At 37.5% G+C, this 25,589-nt stretch overlaps 1 protein-coding gene across 2 annotated transcripts in view; it reads right to left on the bottom strand.

Annotated features, from left to right (window-relative positions):
- SYCP1 (synaptonemal complex protein 1) overlaps positions 1–16,417 on the bottom strand; it is an 88,112-nt gene extending 71,695 nt beyond the window's left edge. For both annotated transcript variants that reach the window (XM_037038835.1, XM_037038836.1), the window contains exons 1-7: positions 16,310–16,417; positions 14,935–15,019; positions 14,710–14,753; positions 14,477–14,533; positions 13,189–13,353; positions 12,116–12,183; positions 5,825–5,898 (exon numbers count right to left, since the gene is read on the bottom strand). In XM_037038835.1, coding sequence (XP_036894730.1) covers positions 5,825–5,898; positions 12,116–12,183; positions 13,189–13,353; positions 14,477–14,533; positions 14,710–14,753; positions 14,935–15,019; positions 16,310–16,417 — 601 coding nt within the window. The remainder of the gene's footprint in view (positions 1–5,824; positions 5,899–12,115; positions 12,184–13,188; positions 13,354–14,476; positions 14,534–14,709; positions 14,754–14,934; positions 15,020–16,309) is intronic.
- Between the last annotated feature and the right edge of the window lie 9,172 nt (positions 16,418–25,589).

Genomic DNA, 25,589 nt, shown 5'->3' with positions numbered 1-25,589 from the left:
AACAGGAACAGAATCATAGATATGTTGAATATCTGGAGCATTATCAGTTGGGAGGGGGAAGGGGAAATTGGGGGGAAAGGTGCAGGGATTAAGAAGCACAAATTGGTAGGGACAGAATAGAGAGGGGAATGTTAAGAACAGTATTGGTAATGGAGTAGCCAAAGAACTTACATGCATGACCCATGGACTTGAACTAAGAGGGGAATGCTGGAGGGAATGGGGGTACCAGGTGGAGGGGAAAAGGGGGAAAAACTGGGACAACTGTAATAACATAATTAATAAAATATATTTTTAAAGTATTTTTCTCCTTTGTATATTTAGGATCCACAAGATACACATGAAAGGTAAAGCTTGTTCTTATTGTCTCTTGATCTATTTCTAAGAATGCAGAAAGAAAGATAAACCTCAAGACAGGAAGAGCAAGTTTAAGAATGGCCTCAGAGAAAAATCACCTATGAATCCCTTATAATATTCTTCTCCCCCGCCCCTTTTTTTTGGTGTTTTATGCACTCTAACTATACTAAAGCCTTCAGTGAAATCAGTAAAATTGAATGTTGGTAGGTGGTGCTATGAGGAATTAAGGTACGAGGCAGTATAAGAAAATGTAGCTACCCCTTCATCATTCCCCCCAAAGAGGCCAGCAGCAGAGAAACCACACTGAATTCCCAGATTCTCATTAACAAGGTGCAAAACAAGAACAGCAGCTCCAAGTGTCAACAAGGAGCCAAACAACCAAAAAGAGGGCACATGAACTGACTTCAGAAGAACACACATATCTTAAACCCCTCAAAAATACTGCAGAGAGCTCTGAAATAATCATAGCACATGAAACAGGAGCTGAACCATTCTTATTTGAATATTAAAAGGCTGGAAATTTTAAGGAAATACATGCAGAACACATTAGCATTTCAACAAATAGTTCACGTCAATACCTTTTACTCCAACTGTTCTCCGTCATTTTTACCACCTAACACACAGCAACGAACCTTATCTACTCCTCAGAAACTATCTGTACTAAAGAACTGCACTCCCAACCCAGTCATTGTGGCTCAGTTGGCTGGGCATCATCCCGCAAACTGAAAGATCACCGGTTTGATTCCTGGTCAGGGCATATACCTGAGTTGCAGGTTTGGTCCCCAGTTGGGGTGCATACGAGAGACAACCAATTAATTTTTCTCCCTCACAAGATGTTTCTCTCCCTTTCTTTCTCTCTCCCTTCATCTAAAATCAAAAATAAAAATAAAATTTAATTTAAAAAAAGAATTGCACTCTATCCCCAACACCATTTTGGTCTTTCTTCTTGATATTTATCTTTCAATTCATCTATCAATCTATCTCTCTATTTCCCCATTCCCCCTCCTCACTCTCTTCTTCCTCCTGCCTCCCTCTCCCTCTTTCCCTATTTCTCCTACTTTCCCTTTGCCCGTAGCCCTCTGCCCTCATCTGTGTCCCTCCCTTCCCCTCCCCTCCCCTCCTCCTCCTTTCTCCCTCTCTCTCTCTCATATTCTCACACACAGACACACACACCCCCCACTCTGTCCCATATTAGGGAACTAGATCTTGCAGTTCAGGCAAAACGATTGCCTTAAAGAAGAAATGGTTTAACTCAAAGCAAAGAAAAAATCTTTGAGTTTCGAAAGCTGAGTATTGGGGTTAGGAGAAAGATTCAGGGCATAAGTAATAGATTTTAAATATATATATCAGAACAAAACTTCCCATCTTTTAGACCTAAGAAATATTTCCAACTCGGGAAGGAGAAGCCTTTACAAGGGGAAGGTGAGAGAGCTTATTCATTGGTGGCAGATATTTAAAAAGAGGTTCTGCAGCTTCTACCTTTCTGAGGCTAAGCCTCATTTGAGGGACCACAGAAACACCAGATAGTTTGGGCAAACCAAGAGCAAAGTAGGAATGTGCCTGCCTTTTTCTTCGATAGGGTTCAAGAAAGATGACAATCCTCAAAGAAAAAAAATGACTGTAAAATATATTTAGACAGATGGGGTCTTAGACACACAGCTTCAGGGTTTCCCATTTCAATATCCTATGCAACTGCACATGGTTCTCTGCCAAGGATGAAGGGCAGAGAACCAGCAAACCTGGAAAACCACTGATGACAGGGAGAAGGGACAACTCAGCAGCAACCCACGTGGACCATTAACTGAACACCAGTTGAAATGTTGATAGTCTCAAAGGATAGATGACTGAGAAACAAATGTCCCTCTCTACCACATGGTACTATACGTGTACCTCAAATTTTAGATATAACCCCAAAGGAAGGGGAAAATTTTCCAAATTTACTGAGATTAAGTTTTTCTATGCCAGCAGAATCAATGCATTATCATTTTTTTAACATTTGAAGATACTAAAATGTTGTGCATGCTTGACTTTGTTGACTAAAATTATTCAGAAATATATACTCCACATACAAGAATACCAGAAAACCAAACAGAAGGGGCAGATAGAAGATGCAACTAAGCAAGGTGAGAACTTTAGAAACTGCTCAGTGACCTGCCGTACAATTATAAATATAAAAAGAGGATCAACCACTAAAACAGGGAGGAAATCAGGACCAAAGTGAGTTTCACAACCAGTTTATCTAGTCTGAATAGTCTCTGCCTTTTTCAATGATGTATATGGGGAGAAAAACCTAGGGTGCCTATGAAAAAATATGGTCAAACTAAGGAAAGAAGAAAACATGAAAGATGTTAAAATATAAACAGCCTATTTCTGAAAATGAATTCTTTAGAATCCAGAAGAAAATTTCAGAAAACTGCTCAATATTCTCAACAGAAGCAAAATAATATGGCCTCAATGGGGAAGATACAGTCATAAAGAAATAACAGGCCACATGGATAATAAGGCAAGTATTAAGAATTTTTTAAGGAAAAAAATGCCATCTATGTGTCACACCAAGATACAATCCTTACTTCCAGTCAAGATGACTCATAGGTAAATACAGCTCACCTTCTCACACAAACACATCAAAATCACAACTAAACTACAGAACCATTATTATTCAGAACCACCCAGAATCAAACCAAATGGATATCCTGCAACTACAGAACTGGTAGGAGGGGCAGAGACATAGAACAGGCTGGTCCCACACCCATGCGTGCTAGAGAAAAATCAAGAGGGAGACTTCAGGAGCAAGGGATTACAGCTCCACATCAGGCCACCTAGCCCAGGGTTCTAATGCCAGGAAGATAAATCCACCCAACTTCTGGCTATGAAAAGCAGTGGGGATTGAGGCTGTGAAAGACAGAAACTTGTGGAGTCCCAAGCAGTTCCTTTTAAAGGGCCCACACTCGAACTTACCTGGACACACTCCCTCTGAGCCCCAATGCCAAGAGCAGCTTACAAGGCATAAGAGGCATATGGAGAGGAACCAAAGTGTCTGACATCAGGGCAAGAGCTGAGGAGCAGCCTCCTACCGGACAGAAGTGCTGGCAGAGGCCATTGTACCTCTTCTGAGCCCACACCCCACAGAGCCAGTAGGCTGGTGCCATATCTGAGATTCCATCAACCTGGCTCACACTGTTTGCCCTGCCTGGTGATTCCCAGAGACTGTGCCCCCACCCAACTTTTGGGCCCACCCAAGCTGCTTCCAATGGCTTTTCCATATGAATGGCTTGTCATTACTCATGCTTCAGATTTTCCTAAATTCTTTCAAATGGCATCTAGCTTCCACAAGCCCTGTGCTTCTCACTAAGTGATCCCAGGCTTGGTGTTAGCAGCAGCTGGCTTTGGTTCACAGTTTGGCTTTACCTGGGCAGCTCCAAGCACAGCACAAGTAGCAGCCATCTGCAGATTACTTTGTAGCTTATGATGGGTGATCCTGGCCAAAACACAGATGGTAGCTAATCTTGGCCCCAAAGCCTACAAACCCAGCGTACAGCTACAGACCACATCAGAGCACCACCACCAAACCACCTCCACAAGCAACACACTCAAGGGGTGAATCAGCATGCACCAGAGCTCTGCTGTAGTAAATCCTGCTCTGTGAAGTAGACCCCTGCACAGCTGATCCCCCAATGTGGTTGGAGGTTGGTGGTCAGTGGTCATAGCCAGTCCTTAAAGCTGACTGGCCTGGGTAAATCCCTCCCATTGACCTGCCAATAGCAATCAAGGCTAAACTACAAGAGGAGGGTGCACCCATCTTGTAGGCTGGGTGCACCTTCAGTATCCAGCTTGGGTAATAGGGGAGGCAGTGCCACTGGACCCTACAGGACACCTACTACATTAAGCCACTCTACCAAGCCCAGGATGCTATAGCAGTTCTACCTAATACACAGAAACAAACATAGGAAGGGTGCCAAAATGAAGAGACAAAGAAACATGGCCCAAGTGAAAAAACAGAACAAAATTCCAGAAAAAGAACTAAGCAAAATGGAGACAAGCAATCTACTACCTGCAGAGTTCAAAACACTGGTTGTAAGGATGCTCAATGAACTTAGGGGAAAAGTAGATGAACTCAGAAAGAACTTCAACAGCATAAAAAAGAACATAGTAACCAAATAAAAAGAACCATTCAGAAATGAAGGATACACTAACTGAAATAAAGAACAATTAATAGGGAATCAACAGTAGAATAGACAAAGCCAGAAATCAAATCAATGATTTGGAATATAAGGAAGCAAAAAACACTCAATCAAAACAAGGAAAAGAAACAAAAATCAAAAATGAGGACAGTATAAGGAGCCTTTTGGGACAACTTCAAGTGTACCAACATTTCCATCATGGGAATGCCAAAAGAAAAGAGAGAACAAGAGACTGAAAATGTATTTGAAAAAATAGTGACAGAAAACTTCCCTAATTTGGTGAAGGAAATAGACATATAAATCCAAGAAGCACAGAGAGTCCCAAACAAGATGACCCCAAACAGGTCCACACCAAGACACATCATAATTAAAATGTCAAAAGTCAAAGACAAGGAGAGAATCTTAAAAGCAGCAATAGGAAACAGTTAGTTACCTACAAGGGAGATCCCATAAGACTGTCAACTGACTTTTCAAAAGGCTAGAAGGGATTGACAAGAAATATTCAAAGTGATGAAAAGCAAGAACATACAACCAAGATTCCTCTATCCAGGAAACCTACCATTTAGAACTGAAGGAGAGAGAAAGAGCTTCCCAGAAAAGAAAAAGCAAAAGGAGTTCACCACCACCAAACCAGTATATATTAAATGATAAAACGTCTTCTTTAAGAAGAAGATCAAAACTATGAACAATAAAATGACAATAAATAGCTACCTATCAGTAATTGAATCTAAAAAACAAACAAACAAGCAAACAAACAAAGAGAACGGAAACAGAATCATGGATACATAGAACATTTTGATAGTTGCCAGATGGGACAGGCATCAGGTAATGTGCGTAAAAGGTAAAAGGTTTAAAAAGTATATATTGGTTGTTACAGAACAGTCATGGGGATATCAAGTACAGCAGAGGGAATACAGTAGCCAAGGAATATATATGCACTGATCCATGGAAATGGGCAACAGTGAGTGGTGGCCTGAGGGAGTGGGGGGAATCTGGGTGGAAAGGAGGAAGTAGGGAAAAGATGGGCCAAAGGTAGTAACATAAACAATAAAATATAAATTAATTTTTAAGTTATACTCCTTAGTTCATTTAAGAGATCATATAAAAAATGTTCTAAAAGATTCTTCAAAAAAAATAAAAATAAAAATAAAATAAAAAGATTCTTCAAACCATCTGATCTCTGACTTAGCCTAAAACTAAACAGTGAAGACAATTTGTTCCACTCTCAACCCCCACCAATAAAATAATAATAAATTGATAAAATCACATAGAACAAGAAAGACACTTACATTTCTTTGTCTTTTCTGCAGATCTGGTACAGGTTTCTTTCAGTAAATTGCATAAATGCCTTGTAGCATTATTCCTGGAAAAAGGAAAGAGCCTAAATTTAATCTGATTGCAAGAAAAATCATATTCAAAACTTACAAAACATACTATTACAACTATTAAAGGAATTCTTAAACATGATATTTTGTATATATCACATACTGTTCATAAATGATGATATGTAGCAAAAGACAGTTGACTGTACTACTAGCAAAGATGCCTCCTTTTAAAAGTAAAAGGAATAATTCTTCAGCAAGTTTCTACCCAAGTAGCTATCAACAGCCTCTCAGTAAAGATTTCCAGATTTGCCTTTAAAATAAAGAAGAAAGGGTTGGGCTTTTCATTTACTAATTACCCTAAATATTCCAGCTATCTACTTTCAAAACATAAAATAGCTAGTTTTTTGACTAGCCATTCATTATGTGAAAAAAATACCTCTGATCACCTTAATAGATATTGAGAAAGCATCTGACAAAATTCAATACTCATTTATTATTTTTAAAACATGCCTCTCCATCAACATAATACAGGCCACATACAAGAAACCTATAACCAACATCATACTCAATGGTCAAAAACTAAATGCTTTCCCCCTAAGATCAGGAACAAGACAAGGATGTCTGCTTTCACCACATCTATTCAGCATAGTATTGGAAGTTCTAGCCACAGCAATCATACAAGAAAAAGAAACAAAGTACATATAAATTGGAAAGGAGGAAGTAAAACCGTAACTGTTTGCAGATGACATGATAGTGTACATAGAAAACCCTATAGACTCTACCAAAGAAACTACCTGACCTAGTGAGTGATTTTGGCAGAATGGCAAGATACAAAGTCAATATTCAGAAATTGAAGGCATTTTTGTACACCACCAATGAAATATCAGAAACAGAAATTAGGAAAAAAATTCCCATTTACTACAGCAACAAGAAAAATAAAGACCCGAGGAATAAACCTAACCAAAGAGGTAAAAGACCTATCCTCAGAAAACTGCAGAAGACTGAAGAAAGAAATTAAGGGAGACACACATAAATGGAAGCATATACCCTGTTCATGGATTGGAAGAATTAACATCATTAAAATATCCATACTACCCAAAGCAATGTATAGGTTCAATGCAATCCCTATTAAAATACCAGTGATGTATTTCACAGATACAGAACAAATATTTCAAGAATGTATATGGAACCACAAATAACCCCAAATAGCCTCAGCAATCTTGAGAAAGAAGAACAAAGTAGGAGGGATCACAACATCTGATAGCAAACTATACTGCAAATCCACTGTAATCAAAACAGTCTGGTACTGGCATAAGAACAGATATATAGATCAATGGAACACCAGAGAGAGCCCAGAAACAAACCCATGTCTCTATGGTCAATTAATATTGACACAGGGGACAGGAGTATACCATGGAGTAAAAATAGCCTCTTCAAAAAATGGTGTTGGGAGATCTGGACAGCTATCATGCAAAAAAAATGAAACTCAACCACCAACTTACACCATATACAAAAATAAGCTCAAGATGGATAAAAGACTTAAATATTTAAGTTGTGATGCCATAATAAAAGTCCTACAGGAGAACATAGACAGGAAAATTTTAGCTATTTCACAGAGCAATATTTTCACTGATAAGTCCCCTAGAGTAAGGGACATAAAGGAAAGAATAAACAAGACTACATCAAATTAAAAAGATTCTGCACAGCTAAAGAAAACATCAGCAATATGAAAAGGTAACCAATTGTATGGGAAAATGTATTTGCTGATGACACCTCAGACAAGGGTTTGATCTCCAAAATAAAGAAGTCACATGACTCCACACCAGGAAGACAAACAATCCAATTAAAATGGGCAAAGGGACTTCTGGGCAAGAGGAAGGCATAGGTATATACATTTTGCCTCCTGGTACAACCAAAAGAAGGACAGCAACATATTTACAAACAAAAAATAACCAGACGTGCCAGAAAACTGAACTGCATGGAAGTCCAACAACCAAGAAGTTAAAGAAACATTCATCCAGACTGGAGGAGACTGGGCGGAGACAGGCAGCCAGGGTGGACAGAACTCTCAGCAAGGTGGCAGGGGACAGACTGGGCAAGGCAGCAGTTGGCAGAGCTATGGTCCCACATTTGCATGCAGATAAACCGAGAGAAATACCTGGGAAGCAAGATACACTGCGCAACCCAGAGTTCCAGCATGGGGAAATGAAGCTTCAAATTTTCTGGCCGAAAAAACCTGTGGCAGTTGTGGTGGTGGAAGAAACTCCCACCCTCACTGGAGAGTTCCTTGGAGCGACCCACAGGGTCCTAGAATTAACACAAACCAACCCACATGGGAATCAGCACCAAAGGGCCCAATTTGCTTGTGGGTAGCAGAACTACTTTCAGTCACTTTTCAGTGACCGAAAGCCCTCTGAGAGCTGAGCAAGCAGCATTGTTCCCTCTGGAACCCCTCTCCCACATACAGCACCACATACAGCAATGTGGGTTGCCCTGTCCTGGCAAATACCTAAGACTTCATCCCTTACAACATAACAGGCCCACCGAGACAAAAAAAAATATGGCCCAAATGAAAGAATAGGTCAAAGCTCCAAAAAAATACAACTAAGCAATGAAGAGATAGCCAACCTATCAGATGCGGAGTTCAAAACACTGGTTTTCAGGATGCTCACAGAAATGGTTCAGTATGGTTGCAAAATAGAGGAAGAAGTGAAGGCTATAAAAAGTGAAATAAAAGAAAATGTACAGGGAACCAACAGTGAAGGGAAGGAAATAGGACTCAGATCAACAGTTTGGATCAGAAGAAACATTCAGCCAGAACAGAATGAAGAAACAAGAATCCAAAAAAATGAGGACAGGTTTAGGAACCTCCAGGACAACTTTAAATGTTCCAACATCCAAGTCATAGGGGGGCCAGAAGGAGAAGAAGAAGAGGAAGAAATTTAAAATTTATTTGAAAACATAATGAAGGAGAACTCGCCAATCTGGCAAAAGAAATAGACTTCCAGGAAGTCCAGGAAGCTGAGAGAGTCCCAAAGAAGTTGGATCCAAGGAGGAACACACCAAGGCATATCATAATTACATTACCCAAGATGAAAGAAAAGGAGAGAATCTTAAAAGCAGCAGTTCCTACAAAGAAGTGCCCATAAGACTGTTAGCTTTTGATTTTTCAAAAGAAATCTTTCAGGCAAGAAGGGGCTGGAAAGAAGTATTCCAAGTCATGAAAGGCAAGGACCTACATTCAAGATGACTCTATTCAGCAAAGCTATCATTTAGAATGAAAGAGCAGATAAAGTGCTCCCCAGATAAGGTCAAATTAAAAGAGTTCATCATTACCAAACCCTTATTATATGAAATGTTAAAGGGACTTATCTAAGAAAAAGAAGATAAAAAATACAAACAGTAAAATGACAACAAACTTACAACTATAGCACTTAGCAAACAGAACCAGAGACATGGAAATAAAGAACAAACTGACAGTGACCAGAGGGGAGGGATGAGGGGGATAACTGAGGAAAGAAGGGTAAGGGTGGCCAAGGAACATGTATAAAGGACCCATGGACAAGGACAACATGGTGGGGGGGATTTAATGTGGGAGGGGAGAGTAATGGGGGGAAAATGGGGACAACTATAACTGAACAACAATGAAAAGTTTTTTTTTATCTCAATAAAGTGGGTATAGAGGGAATGGTACCTAAACAGTATAAAGGCCATTTTTAATAAATCTACATACTCAAAGTGAAAAGCTTTTTCTTTAAGGTCAGAAATGAGACAAAGATGCCTAATCTTACCACTTTAATTCAATGTAGTATTAGAAGTCCTAGTCAGAGCAATTAGGCAAGAAAAAGAAATAAAAGGTATTCAAATAGAAAAGGAAGAGGTAAAACTGTCACTATTAGCAGATGGTATGTTATCTTAGAAAACCCTAAATATTCCACCCCCCCAAAAAATTAGAGTAAATAAACTCAGTAAAGTTGCAAGATACAAAATTAATATACAAACTTCAGCTGCATTTCTATAAACTAATTAAGAAAACAATCCCATTTACAAATGCATCAAAAGGACTAAGATACCTAGTAATAAATTTCACAAAGGAGGTGAAAGACCTATACATTGAAAACTATAAGACACTGATTAAAGAAACTGAAGAAGACAGAAATAAATGGAAAAATATTCTGTGCTCATGGATTAGGATAATTAATATGTTAAAATGTCCACACTAGCCAAAGCAATCTAGAGATTCAGCGCAATCCCTATGAAAATCCCAACAGCATTTTCCACAGAAATAAAACAATTAGTCATACAATTCATATGGAACCATATAAATCAGAAGACCCTGAAAAGCCAAAACAATCTTGAGAAAGAATAAAGCCGGATCCATCACACTTCCTGATTTCAGGCTATATTGCAAAGCTATAGTAATCAAAACAGTATGGTGCCCTGGCTGGGTAGCTAAGTTGGATGATTCTAACATCATCCCTATACACCAAAGTTGTGGTTTCAATCCCCAGTCAGGGCACATAAAAGAATTGACCAGTAAACACACAAATAAGTGGAACAACAAATCAATGTCTCCCCCGACTCTCTCTTTCTCCCCTAAAGTCACTTTTTAAGAAACAGTATGGTATTGACATAAAAATAAACATATAGATCAATGGAACAGAATAGAGAACCCAGGAAAAAACTCAAGCATATACGGACAATAATATACTGATGACAAAGCAGTCAAGAATATACAATGGGAAAAGGACAGCCTCTTCAATAAACACAACCTACTCCTTAAGACTTCAGACACCAGTGGCGAGCCAAGATTGTTACCTGTGCCTCTGACCCACTGGCTATATACATCAGAGGTTCCAAAGACCTCCTCCTTAGGTTTTATTAATTTCCAGAATGGCTTCCAGAACTCAGAGAAACAATTTCATGATCAGATTACTGGTTTATCATACAAGTATATAAATCAGAAACAGTCAGATGGAAAAGATGCATAGGGCAAAGTACAGGAAAAGGATGTAGAGCTTCCATGCTTTCTCCCCAAATTTTCAAGTGTTTACTGACTGGGAAGATCTCTGAACACTATCATTCTGGGGTTTTTGGAGGCTTCATTAGACTATCGTGACTGATTAAATCATTGGTCATTGGCAACTGATTCAACTCCACATCCTCTTCCCTCTCTGCAGGTGGTAATGGGGAGAGGAAGACAACGTTCTAACCCTCTAATCCCCTGGATGATCCTCCTGGCAACCAATCCCATCCTCAGGGTCCAAAAGTCAGATTATTAACATGGTAAGAGACACACTGTCACTCTCAACACTTAGGAAATTCCAAGGGTTTGGGGAGACATGAGTCAGGATCTTAGAAGGTACTTTAGGAACTCATTCACTCACCCATATAAAAGTGACCGGGATGTACCAAACATACACTAGGCATACAATGTTAGAAACTCTCTCTTCTCTCTCCCTTGCCCCTATAACCAAACTTCAGGGAAAACATTAAGATCTAACATTTAAATTTTATCTAGGAAGTTAGATTGTCTTTCAACTGGAATAAAAAAGTCCATTGTAATAGTATTTTTCACTTAGCAACTTCACTGACAAGTGATAGGCTTCTAAACCATGTTTAGCATGTTTAACTTAGAGCAAGTAAGGAATAAACTAATTCAGCGCTCTACATGGACCCATACATTCCTTTCTAACTCTTCAACATTTACGTGGCAGATATACATGAAACAATTACATTTTTCTATTAAATTCTACATGGTATAATCTGAATGAGGTGGTAATGTATAAAATAAGGCTTAGCTATTGTCTAGAACAAAGGAAAGGAAAAATCAAAGATGATACTAAAGTTTTAAGCCAAAGTAAATGGAAGAATCACTGGGCCACTGGCAAAAATAGGAATTTGAGAGTGAGAATTAGGTTGGAACTCAGTTGAGCCCTATTTTGCAGTAGGGCAAAAACAATAGTCAAACACAAAAGAAGACAATATACATAGGCAGTTGTAAATACAGGATTATCAGGAGACTTTTTGAAACCAAGTAACGGTATCTCCTGCCTGACATTTTAAAAATGGAAACGTTATTAGCAATCAGTGACCACAGTTTACCAACTGCAAGAATGTAAAAACAGTATGTCTTCATCTCCCCACAGCACCTGTGTAGAATTCTGCATGTGTAACAGGAAATGCTCAGTACATTTTTATAAATTATTTTAACAATAAATTTGGAAAGAACAAATTCACTGAATTATTACTTACTCTTTTATTAAATCTTTATTTTCCTGAATTCCTTCTTCTAATTTCAAGCTTACTTTTTCATTTTCAAACTAATTTATAAAACAGAAGAATAGGTCATCACATTTGGCTTAGCAAAATAAACATGTATAATAAAAAGCAATGTAATATGTAATTACATATGTAATACACATCTGCTTAAAGAAGTGACAATAATTGTATATCCTTTAACGTGTATGTATAGTGTTTAAAATATCAAATACTTCTGCTACACAAACAAAGCAAAAGCAATGTTTCTTTGCTAACATGCTATAACAGTCTGCAAGAATTCTCTTCGAAGGTCTCACTTTCATCAATCTAAAATCAATTTTGCTGAATTATCTCCAAAAATATCCAACAATATTTTAATGCAATTTTATCTTCCCTAAACAATTTTAAAATGCTGTTTTATCTTTGTTCTAACCCACTGTTGCATTTTCTCAACATTTTTCTATCACTATCCTATAAAATAAAAGCTAAAGTTTCGAATTTAAAGTTTTATCTATAAATGTCATATTCCAATATAGTAAAAGATTTATATAAAATAAAATATCATCAGTAATAGGAATAAAAATAAAAATAGAGCCCCAGCTGATGTAGCTCAGTGGATTGAGCACGGGCCTGCAAACCAGAGTATCGCGGTTCGATTCCCAGTCAGGGCACATGCCTGGGTTGCAGGCCAGTTGCCGGCAGGGGACGCAGGAGAGGCAACCATGCATTGATATTTCTCTCCCTCTCTCCTTCCCTTTCCCTCTAAAGATAAACAAATAAAAAACCTTAAAAATAAAATAAATAAAAATAAATTAGAACCATTAAATCAATATTTATTTAAAGTGATATATTATTTCCCTAATAATTTGCATTATTTTGTGTAATCTTCTCCTGTGTGCTCATCCTAAAATTGAAATGCAACTTCAATGAAACTTCAAAAAAGCCCTACCTTTAAAATCTACATCAATGAAACAAGATAAATGCAACTTACCCTGAAATAATACTCTACTTTAAATAGCATTATGATGAGATTAACTATACTACATTCTCCATTCCAATTCTTATACCTGTAGTTCCTGAATGGCTTTCCTCTGTGCTTCAATTATCTTTCTGTTTTCTTGCAACTTATTTTCTTTCTGCTTCAGTTCAGATTCTACACTCACTTTCCACTTCTTAATCTTTTCAGCCTCCTTATACAGTTTTGAATATAGTCTGCTCATTGGCTCTGAATTCTATTAAAACAAGTTTTCAAAGATTGTTAATTGTTCAAAATTTTAGTATAACCAAACTATTTCTATCTACTGAAAATATCCATGAGTAGTAGCATCTTAATAGTTGAGACCAAATCTCTCAATTTATGCCCTAATAGCATACACAAAGCCACATTAACTTTTCTGCATTATTCAGGCAGTCCTAGCTACTTCACTAAAGTTACTGGTCATTTGACTAAGTTATCCCTTGCTGCATACAATCAAGTAACTTCAAAATGTACCTAAGCCAGAAATATTTCTAAAATATTAGAAATATTTTAGTCAATGAGAAAATCTGACTAGTTAAAAGCTAAAATAAATCACTCTACAAGAAATCTATAAATCATAACAATGGCCTTGAAACATTTTGGTTATATAAACAGTTTCAGGATTGACTACAGGGCATAAAGTGTTACAATGACAAGAAAAATAAGAGTGAACACAAGATTTAACCTTCATTTAACCTGAGATTTTGTTTGGATTTCCTGCGTTATCCATTTCCACATTATAAGGTAAATACCAGAGTTTGTTTTTCAAAAAGTGATACTGATCTCCACCCACAGATGCTCTCTGTCATCAAAATATATAAGTAAGTGCCATACTTTTAAATTCTGTGATACTATAACCACAGCAACAAGCATATAGCAGTTTCTTAGGCCATGGAATTTCCCTTTATTTTAAAGACATCTATGTGCCATTTGTAAGAACATTTACAACTAAAATAAAAAAGTATTGCTTGTCCTACAAAGTTCTTAGACAATAAACCAGCCAAACAATCATACCTAGTAATAAAAAGATTGTAAAATACTGGCTTGATTCTCAGCCCTTTCACATTTTGTATCCATCTCCTCTCTTCTATTCTTAATTTCTATGGTTTAAAATAAAATTGCCCCTAAAAAGCAGATGCCATTATAACCCAGGAAAATACAGAAACCTGGTGTTTTGGCAATTTTAAAAGAAAAACAAAGAGAGAGAAAAAAACAAGGGTATACTTTAGAACATAACCAAATATTTCTTTTGAAGTTTCACAAGAAAAATATATACAAGTAATAATAAATGATATTCTAATTACAAGAAATTTCATGTGTATGAAAAATCTTCTGACCTCAAAATCAGAGTCTTTTAGTCCTTCCTGGTAGTGACAACTGTCAGAATTATCAACCTAGAAAATGAATAAATGTTTCCTGTAAGAAAATATTTCTGATCAGAGTTTCTAAAAAGTAGCAATTAAATGCTAAAGACTATAAATCCAATTACTACAGAATTTTTGTTTCCTTTTTCGAAGATGCAGTTGGATACCTAAACAGATTATATCTGCAGGCACTATATTTAACTGACCTGTTCAAGCATGGGCAAAAAGTTCACTTTTTGTAAAGTAGCACCTGCAAGATAAAAGGCAACTGGTATTAAATATGCCAACATCTTATTTTTTATATTAAGTATTATATCTAGCTTTAATGTCAAGACTATCAATGTAATATTTGTTATATTTTCGATATCTAGTAATGTGTACTTTAAAAATGCTTCATTGTAAGATGATATATTACCTTCCCAGTCTCCTACCTGAATCAGTGTTTTCTCCTTTTTTAGAGAGATTAGTCATCGCAAATGGAAAACCAGTATCATCTTCAACATTTTTGCTGAAGTTCTAGAAACACAAAGAAGTTCTTCAACATAGTGCCCCATACCACTCTGATAACAAGCAGCGTAATGCATAATTACATATGTAATATACCCTATTTTGTTGTGTATAACGCACATGAGGTTTCTGGCCCAAACTTCCAGGAAAAGATTTTTTTAATTCAATTATTTATTTATTTATATTTAGAAACAAAACCAACTATTGTATTCCAGGGTGTTATTTTTGCATATAAAAATTGAATTTGCATATGATACTGTTATTGCTTTCTAGAGTTCCACTTTTAATGTATAAGCATAAATAAAAGAATTAAAAACATTTATATAGATATAGAATTAGTTCTATGTGTGTATAATGCACATCCTTATTTCTCCCTCAAGAATTTCGGCAAAAAAGTGTGCATTATACACAGCAAACTATGGTACATCTACTTAAAGAAATGACTGTATTTATAAATTATTTAACATTTACTTACATATATTGTTTAAAATATCAAATGCTTTTGCTATGCAAACAAAGCAAAAAATGCAATTACTATTTTCACATATAAGATGAAGCTAAATTATCAATTATGCAATACATGCTTTGTAAGTATTCAAAGTTAAAATTACTAGTAGCACACAATATTAGTTGTCTTCAATTTCATTATAATCTTTCCCTTGATATAACTGAGAATTATCTTTGCTATATAGCATTTTAATATTACATTCTTGGCTAGAGAGACATAAGAATTTTCCTACAGCAAACAAAAATTTAAATATTCATTGTTTCATTCCACTTCCAGTATAAGGTTCAACCTAAGAAAATTTTTAAGTAATTTAGTAGAAAAAGCTCTGTTTCGCCTAAGAAACTCTACTATATAAATGCGTTTCCCTTTTTATCCTGTCGACCAGGAAGCTCAGAGGCAAATCTGAAGCTCAGTCACATCTTACTAGTATGTCGACATATTTGTCCCAGCGTTCTTAATGTTCCTTCTTCTTAAGATTCTCCTGATTTATACTTTATTGTATCATGGTATATGTCCCATACGTTGCCCCTAATCACTTAAGGGAGAAAAGGAGTTTAAAATAGGAAGGTTCCATCCTGTCTGCAGCGCCCTGACACCACGGGGATGAGTTCTTTGAGTGATGCCCACGCCCATTAGGAATGCTCCCTCTTCGTTCCAAGGATGCTATTGGGGGTAAATCAATAGAAACGCAACAGAAACACTTACAAAAATGTCACCACTACGAAAGCACATTTGGACTCCTTTGCCTAAAGTTAATTACAGTCAAATTCAAGTTTCCGGTGCAAATCTACCTTGAAGAAATTAGACTCTCCTCCCAAGGCCTGCGGTTTCACGGCAGACACCTGGCTGCTGCCGAGTCTCGGCGGGACAAACAGCGTGAAGGGCTTCTGCTTTTCCATGTCTCCGGGCGGTCGGGCCACCTAGAGCCCCAAAGCGGGCAGGAGGGGGGTATTTTGCACTGTTGCACTAATGCACCATTTTCTTTATTCCAAATGGCGATGTCTGTATGCTCATTAGCCATCTGAAGGAACAGATGGGTCCTCGGCTCCAGTGCAAGCCCGCGGCGTCGCCGGTCGCCCAGGTGGGCCCAGCGGAAGCACCCCCATTCCTCCCATGGCCCCTCCCCCACCAGCGGCTGCAATGACGACGGAGATGAGCCAGAAACTCGAACTTGGCATCACGCTGTGACCACCTGTAAAGAAAGCCCGAGCCCACAACCACCGGCCGCGTTACACGGCATCGCCCCACGGGGAGGAGCTGTTTAGCGCCGGGCCCAACACCCAGAAGGCCGCCTTCGGGGAAAGACAAGGCCCAGCTCCGGTTCCGTCCCGCAGGAGGAACCCGGTACACCTGCCCCGTGATACCTTTAAAGCCCACGCGAGCCTCCACCTGCCACCTAGGAGGGAAGCGAAAAGAACCCACGAGAGCCTCCGAACCTAGGAAAAGGCGGGAAACCTTTCCACCTGCGTGGCCAGCAGGGCACGGGGCGGGGGAGGGGCGGGCAGCGGTCTAACGGCTAAATAACCGTCAATAACGGTCAGCCACGTGAGTGTGCTGAGATCGCGAGACCGTCATCTCGCGAGATTTCCTCGTTAGTAACAATTCCATCCCAGATTCTGTTGCTGTTTATACTTTACATTCTTTAAGCCTCTGCAGTTGTCAAAAAATGCTAGGAAGCCTCTCAGGTGCTGTGATAGATGGGAAGTGAGCGTGAAAAAGCCACCTCTGTATTCCAAGAGCTCGGTTTTAGGAAGGAAACAGATATGCAAACAGTTATAACCAGATGTTATCATATAGAGGTGCTAATTTTTAAGGAGTCCTTAGGACCTAGGGAAGGTGGCGTTCACAGTGGTTTGTGGGGTCAGGGGAGGCTGCGTGGCGTGCTATGCTGCTGTTACTAGTTTTGGAAAGAACAAAAGGGTGAACAGAAAGTTGGATAGACAGGCAAGCGGGGAAAGCGTAGTCCTGGCGGAAGGGAAGGAGGCACGGGCGCTGGAATTGGGAGAGTGGAGTTGTCCTACAGTGAGTGGGTCCAGGAAGCGTGGTGTTAGGTTGTGAGGACGAAGTGGGAAATGGCAAGGGACATATGAAGACCTTGCAAAGACTTGGATTTTAGTGCCCAGAGATGGGAATCTTGAAAGTTTTTGAGCAAAAAGGGGGTCATGAGCAAGTTCAGGTGAAAATTTGTGGTATGAAAATGGCTCATGAGACTGGAGTTACAGATATAGTTTCAATACACTGGGTGAGATATCAGGACCTGAGCCAAGACGGTGGTAATGTAGATGAAGAGATCTCAAATACGGAAGCCAGGAACTAAAATGAATAGGATCTGATGATTTTATAATAGTGAGCAGCGAAAGAGAAGAGTCTAAGGTGACTGCCTGGTTTCAGGCTTGGGAGACTAAATACAATAAGTACCACATTTGAGCAGTAAGATGAGTTGCGTTTTGAACATACTGACTGTTTCCTAATGTTCTCCATGGATGTAATATACTTGTTGCCTTTCCAAAGGAATTTAGTCATATTTTTTACTATTTTATTTATTTATTTTTAGAGAGTGGGGACAGGAAGGAGAAAGAGTGGGAGAAAAACATCAATGTGTGGTTGCCTCTCATGTGCCCCCTCATGTGCCTTGGCTGGGAATCGAACCAGCGACCCTTTGCTTCACAGGCCTGTGCTCAATGGCTGAGCTACACCAGCCAGGGTAGTTATATTTTTAAATAACCCATTTTGTTTTGTATAAATTTAGTCTATCAGACATACTAATTTCTTCTAAAATGACAAAAATTTTGATCTGGAAAGGATGATCAAGTGTCACTCATTTTACTCTTTAAGAAAACTGAGGCCCTGGCTGGTGTAGCTCAGTGGATTGAGTGCAGACCTGCAAACCAATCGATTCCCAGTCAGGGCACATGCCTGGGTTGCAGGCCAGTTCCCAGTGGGGGACACACGAGAGGCAACCATACATTGATATTTCTCTCCCTCTCTCCTTCCCTTCCCCTCTAAAGATAAGTGAATAAAATCTTTATTAAAAAATTCCAAAAAAAGCAGAAGTTAGACCAATAAAGTGGAATATTATAAACAGCTAGTATAAAGTACTTCTTGCTACCCTAACTAGTAAAATTAAATTAAAATATAAGAATAGCTCGATATTATAAATTTGTTGCTAAATGTGGTAGTAACTAGTAACATTAAGATTGAGTTCATCGGCCTTTTTACTTTCAGAAGCTGATGTAAAGCATTCTCTGTAAAGTTGGGCCCCATGAAGGAACATGACTTCAGTTTTCCATCTCTTCCGTAATGCAGTCTCATCCTCATTCGGCCAATTTTTAAATCCTTTATGGGAAAAAATCACATAACTGTTTGAAAATAGATAATTTTCAAGTATAGGATTTGACATTTTATGTTATTTGTTTAGTTATGGTATAAATTTCAAATGTTCCCTTAGAATAATCACAACATGTAATTTCAAATCTAAATAAAATTTTTGATTCCACATGGCAATATTTGGGGGCACTTTCATCAGAAATGGATAATAATACTTTCCTATAGCAAGAGCAAATTAAATATATTTTAGCCTTGTAGAATTTATTTTTACAGTGAGTTATCTGTACATGTAAGTAGATAGCTGAGTTTTAGGCAACAGTGGCTCGATTTATCTATATTGCATAGCAAATTTTGTGTTTCGTGTTTTATCTAAAAAACAAAAACAATTTATTTCCAAAAATAAAACCTACAACAAATTACATTGGTTATCCTAAGCATAAGTTTTTGAAATCATTTGAATAATATTTTAAAATATGTATAGTTTTACCCACCTGATTGATTAAAGCAAACAAAATAAACTTTTTTTTGCATTTAGAAACAGTGTAGAAGGGAAAATAGAGGTTTTTACTATCCTAAAATGTCCCCTTCCCCTAAACATACAAGAGAAGAAGAGTTTGCATAAGGCTAGATTAGACAGGAAAATATTAATAGTACTCTATAGAGAAAAATCAATTTTTTTCAGGGTTCAGTGAGTACATTTTATTTGATCAAATTAGTTCTATAACAAGGGCAATAAATTGGGTTTTTATAAATCTACATAACACTCCAAAACACTTTCCCATTCGGTCTCAGGTCAGGTTACATTAGTGGAGTGCTGTCATTCCAGTCCTTTGATACTGTAATAATTAATTTTTATATTGGGTAGAATAACGATATGAGATATGAAGCCTGGGAAAGCAAACAGTCTGCAACTACAGACAACCATGTTATTATGCAAACTGAGTTTTTACTTCTAATTTCCATTTTCTATTACAGCAAAATCTGAAGTTCAGTTCATTTCATTCGACGAAATAATAACTAAATTCATGTAATTTTAAAATCTCTTAGCAACATTTTTAAAAGTACCCTAAGCCCAGAATAGTTATAAATAGGTTCTTTGAGAGAGCTTGGGGAATACAACCAGAGAAAAATTAATTTTAAAGTTACCATGAAATTTTGAGCCCTAGGGAACAGAAGAAACTGAGGAAATAATGCAAATCTTCATATTACTACCGTATCAAATGATATCATGTGATTGATTAAGCTAAAAAGACAGTGAATATGGATGGAAGGAACTCAAAAAACTTAGGAACTCTTCTGCCCATTGAGTTGAATTTTGACCCCTACATGTGAATTGTTAGTAGGCTTTACATACCCAGATCTGATGTAGGCTCCTAGAGATACAAGACTGAGAAGGGAAACTTCTCATGGAAATTCTGCTCCTTCCAGATGCATTACATAATTTTAGGTTAAGTACTATAAAAATACAAGGATTTCCAATTAAGAGAGTGTGATTATCACCAATATTAGAGCAATATAGTATAGAACAGGATTTATGAAAATAATTACCTGGATTGGTAACTAACTATTCTAATTTAGCAGATGTTAGAGAAATAGCTTAAATCCAGTCAACTTTTACTCCAAAATCACAACCTAACGAATATATTAAGTTCTCGTAAGATAAACTAAAACTCCCTTAAAAAAATGCCATTTACATTCTGCCAACATTCCTACTGCTTAACACTTTCTCAGTCTACACTTGACATTTTCTACACATGTTCACGGCCATTTCACAGGGACCACCATTCTTACAACTATATACCACATTTTTAGTGTGGTATATACTATGCCAAGAAAAACTAATAACAAAAAAATTTTCATTTTACTATTAGGTGCTTTTAGTTATTTATTTTTATTAATATATACCTTCAAGCCCTGGCCCAGTAGCTCAGTTGGTTAGACCATCATCCTGATACGCCAAGATTGCAGGTTCAATACCCAGTCAAGGCACATATGAGAATCAACCAATGAGTGCATCAATAAATGGAACAGCAAATCATTGTTTTTCTCTCTCTCGCTCCCTCCCTCCCTCCCTCACTTCCTCCCTCTCCCCTTTCCCCTACCTCTCCATCTCCCTAAAATCCATCAAAATTTTTTAAAATATTTTAAATATAAGTTTTATGTTTTTATATATATATACACACACACACTTTCAAGTAGACTAAAGTTAACTATGTTTTTTAATATTCTTCCCCCCTCAATAAGATTTGGTTTAATATACATTTTCCTGAATAATTATTTTAATCCTCTCCTGTTTAATATATTCTATATCATTTGTTCCTTTCAATAATCACATTGAAAATTAAACTAAAGAGCTCCATCACATCAAGACCACTATTTTATTATGGTTATAATATATTATCTAAACACATTTTTAAGCTATGTTGTACAGACCATCATGATTCCATGAAGTGTCTTTCAAGGTCCCCTTGGAAGAATGTGTGCTTATGGAAAATAAGACTACGAGGAAAACCTCTCTTTTTGTCTTCTTGCATTTTTACCTCAACCCCTACAGGAAGAGATATTCTTCCAAACGTATTCCTCTTCCTCCTTCATTTTAGCACTTCCCCAGATGAAAAGGCATCGCTAGTCTGTTTCACTGAGATGTATGAACGAGCCATGTGTTGTGTGCACGTGTATATACAAGGGGGTGGAGTTCAACATTTTCTCTTCCACTTCCTGAATCCATGCATAGGGAACTTCTTCCCACTTCCTCTTTTATTTTCCATTTTATGCAGTAATCTCTGCTATTTTCCTCTTCATGCTCAGCAGTGAAACTGATAAGTTTAGTCAATGCCCTGCTTAGAGACCCAACATACCCTCTTTTTCTGTAGACACATTTGAGAGTAGGAGTTTCATGACTTAGATTCATTCAACAAAGGGAGTAGAAACCTCAGCTTAGGTTTGCAGAACTATGCCTTGTTCTTCAACCTGGTTTTAACAGCAAGGCCTTGCCTTTTAAGATTAAGTAAATGCCAGCCCAGCTAATCTGTTCTTAAAGCTGGAACCTCATTTCCCTTGGTGTTCATCTGGCTCTTTCTTATGAGGGATGAGTTGTGAGAGTCTGACAGTAAAACTTCACCCTGAACTTCTAACAAACATGTTTACCTAGTGCTGTATCCAGGGGTGTCCAGCCTTTTGGCACCTCTGCACCACACTGGAAGAAGGGTTGTCTTGGGCCACACATTAAATATGACACATAATCACCAAAAAATCTTATAATGTTTTAAGTAAATTTACGATTTTGTGATGAGCCACATTCACAGCCAACCTGGGCTGTGATCAATCCCATAGATTGATCAATAGTTCTCCCTGCATTTTTCACACAGTAAAAAGAATACATACCTCAAATCTTGTGCCTCTTCATTAAACACTGGGATTTCAGTTTTGCTTTAACTTTATCCTTACCTTTGCAACCTTCACAAGAAAGTACATTATTATGATATTCTGACGCTCTATCACCACAAACCATACCGTTCTTCCTGTCCCTCGGTTCATGTGGAAGAATGAGTTAGTCTGGACCTTTTCGTGTCCGGGTACCCATCTTCAGCATCACGGGCAACCACATAAGTGGATTTATTTAATTCACAGGAACCAAGTAGACACTGTCCGCCTCTAAACTGTGGGGCCAACCAGTCAGTGTTGAAAGACATTTGAAATGTCTTTCAACACTGTAAAGAGGGGACTGTGGAGCTGGAGGGGACTAGACAGCAGAATACTGGCAATGAGGTGGTTCTTGAAAATCAGTGTCACGCAGCTGGTAACCAATTTGTTCTGGCAAGAGTTAGTTTCTTTAAAATAAAAAAACAAATGGTAAAAAGCCAAAATTTCATATTGGTTTTAAATCTCAAAGGGTTTTATGTTCAACAGAGTCCAATATGTGCACTATATCTCAGACCTGCTGCTGCCCAGCACCAGGGGCAGACAGTGACCTGAACCGCAATGTATGACACACGATGCCATCCAGAGGGTGGCAGAGGCTGCTCCGGGGCTGGGAGAAGGGGTTAGCCTTGCTAATGGCTTCTATCCCAATTCAGTCTCCCTCCTTCAGTAGAAACGAAAATTTCCCGGTTTGGAATGAAAGGCTTTCCCCATCTTCTGCATTTCCCTTGTTGAGGATACAACTGTTTTCAGTGCAATCCGTTCAGTAAAGAGGTGTGTTAATAAACTATCCCACCCCTCCAGCCAAGAAAAGTGAAACTAAAATACAGTATTACCAGTTATCGGGTGTTAAAAACCATAAGCCCAAAATGGAGTCCCTTGTGCTCAAGCATATGACACCAAACACAGACTTCACATCTGACCTAACTGGTTTCAACCTTCTCCACGAATGTCGCCTTAACAGGCCAGCCAGAAATACTCCGGTCAGTACCAATAAGATGGTCTCTCACAGGAACCCTTTCCATCCCTGCCCCAAAGGAAACTGAGGAAAGCTGTCTGATAAGACCCCTGGCTTCCCCTAAGGAATAATCTTTTCTTTTCTTTGGCTATTAACTTTCTTGTTCCACCGAGTTTCTGCCTATAAAAGCCTTCGTATTGTACACCTTCTTGGGGCTTCTCTCTGCTTGCTAGATGACAAGCTGCCCAATTCATGACTCAATAAAGCCAATTAGACCTTCAAATTTACTCAATTAAATTTTTGTTCTTTAACGGTGATTATTTCAAGCCAAAAAAAAAAAAGTCTGTTTGAACTGCCCATTTAATACACCCTAACACCCTCCTTTGCCTCTTGTGGACCTGATTTAAATGACTAGTTTCTTTATTCTGTTGTCCAGCAATTCTAACTACCAGTCACTAGGGATAAATTCACATACTTCACAGGATTGCTGTAAGAATAAAATAAAATATCATATGCAAAAGCGTGTATAAAATATAAAATTATGTTTAATGAATATCCTTTTTTATTGCTTATTACTTGTATTACTATTATCAGAAGCTCCCCAACATCAACTTCCTTTGTGCCTCCAGGAGAATTACTGACTCTAAACGCAGAAAACGGGCCCCAAAGGACCCAGAAATAACTTAGCTGCTCTTTGTAACTAGCAATATCCATCCTGTCCCTGATGCTGACTCAACAGGAGATTAGATCTATTCTCACCCTCAAAATTCTACCACAAAGACTGATAAACAGTACAATGTTTATTGATTCATGTCAATCATTTGCAATCTCAGAGCATCCAATCCAATGTAAAGTGTTGAATAAATACAAAAGACAGGCTGATATAAGAAGAAAGACTATCAGTAAAAATAACATAACTTTTTTTCAAAGAAGAAGGCCCTTCTTGGATGCGTGTCAAGACTGCAGAATGCTGGCTGATGTGCCCTTGGTGAGGAAATGAGTTCAAACTCTAAAAGGAAACCAGTTTAAAATTAAATTTACACTGGAGCTTTAGTCTTTCAGGAGAAAATTCTCATCATCTCCCGAATTATGTTTTGTATCTCTTTTCCTTTGGTAAAAATCTCATATTAAGATTAAAATTTCCAGTATATTGAATTGCCTTTACTAACATTGCCTTTACATGTAAACTAGCTTCAGCTAGTCCCTAAAAATAATTTCTATTTGTGTGTTAATTCTATTTTTTAAATTGAATACAATTCTAAACTATTGTGCTTTCTCTTCTTTACATTTAATTCTGGCTTACAACTTTCTAGTATTACTGATTTTTTAAATTGATTGTCTTCTCTTGTATGAAATAATGTAAGTCTCTGCTTCATTTGTTAATTTAAAATTAAAACTGTAATTAACCATAATCTCCCCCAGCCCAAATGTCTTAAATTTCATTAAAGCTAGTAGTGAGAGTGGCTATTCAACATACTGAAATGTTTAATTAAATTAAATAATGTTTATTAACTATTATACTGTGGTTTTGGGGTCACATACCATAGCATTGCACCGGTTCAGAGAGACAGTATCCATCCGATGCAGTGACATAAGTGTTTGCCACTCTCTGATCCAATTCTCAACTCCATCAGTGGATGCTGAAATAGAACCCAAAGGGAAAAAAAAACTGTGTAGACTATTTGAAAGTATAATTTGATAAAAGTAAAATCCTGTTTTGAAAAAAAATAAAGAATTCAGCAGAATTTATGCATTAAAAATTTTATATTCACACTTTAACTAAAAAAATTGATTTTTCATGGGTCTATACACCATCATTTAATTCTGTCCATTACTTACTGCTCAGCTCTTTATAAATAACTTAATAAATCTTAGTATTAATCACTGTGGCTTTTGAAAGTGTACCAAGCTGTGGAGTTAAGCTTCACACACTACTCTCTTAACTATTTATGGGCCATTGAGGAAATCTCTCTGAACCTTGGTTTCTTCCTTTGTAGAAGAAAAAAATAAAAACCCTCCTAGCAAAGTTGTTGGGGGAGTTGAATTAACGTGTGTAAAATCCCACACAGTTCCGGACTTAACTGATTCTTGTAATCTTTATTCTAATAGTTTGAAGATCTCAGTGTTCAAAATTTAGATAAATTAGAAAGAAAAATTAGACTTTTTGATTGAGGAAAGTCAAGAGTAGAAAAAGAATAGCTTTCATAGCACTTTTTTTTTACTTTCCAAGTCCATTGTAAATATTTCTCTTTCATAGCACTGTGATATACCAAACTTTAAAACATTAATTTTGGGTGTGCTTGACTAATGAAAATAGTATGTTGATTACTGAAAAAGTGTTTTATATTTTAATGATAAAGCCTAAA

This window comes from Sturnira hondurensis, unplaced genomic scaffold (assembly GCF_014824575.4).
Source record: "Sturnira hondurensis isolate 20B ecotype Veracruz unplaced genomic scaffold, ASM1482457v3 Scaffold0024822, whole genome shotgun sequence".
Lineage (NCBI taxonomy): Eukaryota > Metazoa > Chordata > Mammalia > Chiroptera > Phyllostomidae > Sturnira > Sturnira hondurensis.
Note: the sequence above shows the minus strand (reverse complement) of the source record. Positions and strands in the feature narration are given on the sequence as shown.